At 36.6% G+C, this 4,018-nt stretch overlaps 1 protein-coding gene across 1 annotated transcript in view; it reads right to left on the bottom strand.

The window, feature by feature from the left end:
- Positions 1-4,018, bottom strand: part of LOC107092090 (WD repeat-containing protein 49-like) — a 27,951-nt gene that overhangs the window by 14,296 nt on the left and 9,637 nt on the right. The window contains exons 11-13 of the mRNA XM_015386378.1: positions 1,215-1,284; positions 568-808; positions 360-465 (exon numbers count right to left, since the gene is read on the bottom strand). Of these exons, the coding sequence (XP_015241864.1) occupies positions 360-465; positions 568-808; positions 1,215-1,284 (417 nt within the window). The remainder of the gene's footprint in view (positions 1-359; positions 466-567; positions 809-1,214; positions 1,285-4,018) is intronic.

The following is a 4,018-nucleotide window of genomic DNA, read 5'->3' as shown; positions in this document are numbered from 1 at the left end:
TTGACTTAAGAGAGCTAGATGCCAATGCCAAAAGTCCCACTTAAGAATTTTTATTTGTGAAGAAAGAAAAGAAAAATGAATTTTATTCATCTCCCCAGTTATATACCTCTTTATTTTTGTTTCTCCTCAATAATAAATGGAAGTCTGCATAGCGTTGCTGTTATAAAATACAAAAAAAAATCAAGGCTTAAGAGTTTTTTGAAAAATATCACTCAGGTTAAAAGAAGAGAGGTAGAATTCATACTAATGTCAAGATAGTGTTTTATAACTACTGGGTTGTTGCAAGAGATCTAAAAAAAAATGTGTTAGATGTTTAAGATACAATGATTGATATCATTACAGAGAAAAACATGAATCACCTTCACTGTGTTATCTGTGGAGACAGAAAAGATCTGACTGTCCTCTGATGAGATGCAGAGGGAGAAGATGGGAGCAGAGTGGCCTTTTAAAATACCATCAGGTTTCCTAAGTAGAAATAAACTAAATCAGTAGGTGGAGGTGTAAATTAAATTTTCAATCTAACAATGCTTGTCTCAGGAAAAGAACAGTTGAAGTCAGCTGCCTTACTCTGAAAAACGTGTGTTCCACAGACGAATTAATCTGTCCATGCCTCCAGTCACCAGCAAACCGTCCTTCTGACAAAGGTCAAAAGCCTTTACACCTTTGTAGACAGAGAAGACGGTCTGATCCCCGGACTTGCGGATCTGTGGAGTCCAGCTTAGTTGGCGCTTCCTGTTTTTACCCTCGTAGCACACCTCTCTGATCTCCCTGAGCTGCTGTGCAGAATCTTTTAAAGGTAGCACACAGCCTAGAGAAAGGAAGGGGGTCACTGCAATACAAGAACTAGCATCAATCAAAGTGTGCTTCTGCAGCCAGAGCAGGTCATTATCAGAATAAATGACCAAGCTTGCAAGTGAACAAGCCCACATACAAGGTGATCACACTCACACACAAACATACGGACTGGCACTGATTGGTGAATTTGTGATAGATGAGTAATAGTGAGCCATCCGTCACAGCTCTCCCAGCAGCCTGCCCAATGTTCAACACTGAGCTTAATTACCTCACAGTGCAAAGAGAAGAGAGCGAATACTTTGAAAAACATGTGCTTGGGGTAGCATTGATGGTTATCGCCTGAATCTCTATATTAGCTTGGTTTCTTGTAAAAACTAAAAAAGTCAGAGGATAGAAAAAATAAATAAAACAGACTTTACCTAAAACTAGAGAAGCAGATTCTTCTTTTGAAGACGAGGCAACAGCTTGAAAGCTGTGAAAATATTTGACCTACAAATAGAGAAAAAATTGTTTACATTTCTGAATTGCAACTGCTAAAATTGAAGGTTTCTATCAATTATCAAAAATGAAAGCTTTCCATTGGAAAATAAGCTCATTTATAAAAACATGAATATACAATAATAAAAGGGACTAACGCTGGCATTTCAAATACAGGTACTCAACCCCTTTGTAAGTGTTCATACTATCTTCCCTGTAGATATTTTTTTGTTAGTTTGAAACGTTCAATATGTATTTTTGGTTTTATGTGCAGGTCTTGCAAGCAATGACTTTTATTTTGAAGGTGAGAAAATGTGTTTGGAAGCGCTAATTAAGAAGCAAGCTGAAGCAGCACATAAACAGATGTATAATGTTTACAAATCTGTGGACTTGCCCCTCTGTTGCAGAAGCAGCTGCTAAGCTTTTTTTATTTTTTTAGGTCTGTACATTATGTCAGTAAGGTGTATGCAAAAAACATGCCCTGAATAGTACAATTATATTTTAGATTTTTTTTTTTTTTTTTATGAAAATCTTCAAACTCACCAGCGGAAAGAAAGCCATTGTTTATCTGTCATGAAGTCACAGGCTTAACAGGTATTTTAAATTTTAAAGTCAAGATAAATATATTCAAAATCAGGATCATAAGGACTAAAACAAGCTGCTATTGGGAAAACGACCATATTCCATGAAAGAACACTTTAGTGTCCTTGTTTTTCACTCCAGAGATTGTTTCATGAAATATGGAGTAACTGGTTGCTTTAATATGTCAGAACATGCTGGCTCTGCAAAACAGATATTAAAAGATTGTATCTCAATCGTGTGACTTGCTTTAAACACTCAATACATCATTGAACAACAAAGTTGACATGTCACATTGATAAAATAGAAGGCTTTTAATCATGTCGATTATTTCTGTATGTGAGTGTATGTTTATGTGTGTGTATATGCACATTTCTGAACTGGAGATGCTACATTTTTGTAATAGTGAAATTGGCAGAAACCAGTGTCTGAGAGCAGGAAAGGAAAGGTCATCTCTCTAAAAGCTGCTGTAGAACTAGGTGCCCCGACTGAATACACATAACACAGAGGTAGGGCAGCAATGAGGCACAGAAACAGGCCCAAGGCCAGAGGGGCTTAGGAAGGAACGCAGGGCACCAAACCCCTTATCCAGCCCCACTGCATCATCCTCCAGTGCAGGCCAAGCACAGAATGCAGTGTCCCTAACAGCTTGGTATCTACCAAAGACCAAAGGATAGCAGCAATAAAAAATGACTTTCCATTTTATCTGATATTTTTCTCACAAGTAAAATCCTCATAATTCCTTAGTTTACGTTTTTTACATTTTTTAAAGAAAATTATCTTCAGCATTTAGGTTTCTGATTTGGAGCTGCATATCACAGCCAGAAGGGTTTGTGGTCAGATCTGTAGAGAGGCTGCATGTTAACCTTGAGCATGCATCTTCCACCATCATAGAATGTGCATTTTGTTAATTGGCCATTGTTAATTGCCTTGGAGTATGAGAGTATGGATGCATGGCTGTTCTGAGTGCTTCTGTGTTGCCATGTGATTGACTAGCACTTTGTGTACAGTTTACCCCACCCTTTGAATATTTGCTGGAGTTTGGTATATGCATCCAACAAACAAGGTTTACGAGAATATTGAAAACAGGTGGACAAATGTTTGACCTGGCTTAGAACAGAATACAGGCAAAAGACAGAGAACAAAGAGAGCTCTTTGAAGGTGAAATAAGAGTGTGCAAGACCAGGGGAATTCCAATAAATTAAGGCCTGACAGTGCAAAACATTGTTGGCTTGACAGAATCTAGAATCCGATTAAAGGGAATACAAGGGGTTCAATTTGGAACAAATAATGATAATGGTTAGATCAAGATTACATTTGGATTCCTTCTCTTTTTTAACTCCATCTCTGAAGTCATTTTAGTATCTCATATATTTTGGTAATAAGAAATGTAAGGGTAGAACAAAGAATAGGTGGAATCGAATGGAATAAAATAGAATAGAACGCTGTTTTTTGTCCCATAGAGCACTATTCTTTTATATGCAACTCTGGAAAACTTGCAGAGTGGGTCATTGAGGGTCTAATGCAGTGGTTCCCAACCTTTCATGACTTAAGTACCCCTTTGGGCATTTTTCTTACCATGAGTTCCCCCCTCATTCCAATGTACTGATCGTCCAAAAGTAGAACTTACAATAACTGATTATCAAATACAAGTTATTTAATTTAAACTTTTAAATTGAGAATTTAATTCTTATGCATTTTATGCTTTACATCTCAAATAAAAAACAACATTAATATGTTGCCTGGAAGTTAGTAAGGGTTTGAAATAAATACAAAATAAAATCCTATAATTAACCTGTATTTATAAAAGTGGAGTTCCTTTGAGTAACTACCTTGTAATCATATTTAATCTTTGTAGGCGCCATATGCCTGTTTTATGTATAGTTTGAAATTATTTGTATTATGAGAATTTGATATTTCATTTACATTAATGAGTGACAATAATAATTTGATTTAAAAATACATACAAGTTAAAAAATGTTAATTTAAAATATTTACAGGACGCTGCTTAGTGTGCCTTTTGATGACATCATTTTTCTGCGCCAGGTGCCCGGTAAGGTAACCGTTGTAAACAGACACGGGAGGAGGAAGGTTGGTGGCTCACGGTTTTCTGATCGTGATTTTGCTTGGTCCATGCTCATATTGTTACTCTGTGGATCCTCAGATT

Source organism: Cyprinodon variegatus, unplaced genomic scaffold, assembly GCF_000732505.1.
Source record: "Cyprinodon variegatus isolate N-32 unplaced genomic scaffold, C_variegatus-1.0 Scaffold367, whole genome shotgun sequence".
NCBI classification, from domain to species: Eukaryota; Metazoa; Chordata; class Actinopteri; order Cyprinodontiformes; family Cyprinodontidae; genus Cyprinodon; species Cyprinodon variegatus.
Note: the sequence above shows the minus strand (reverse complement) of the source record. Positions and strands in the feature narration are given on the sequence as shown.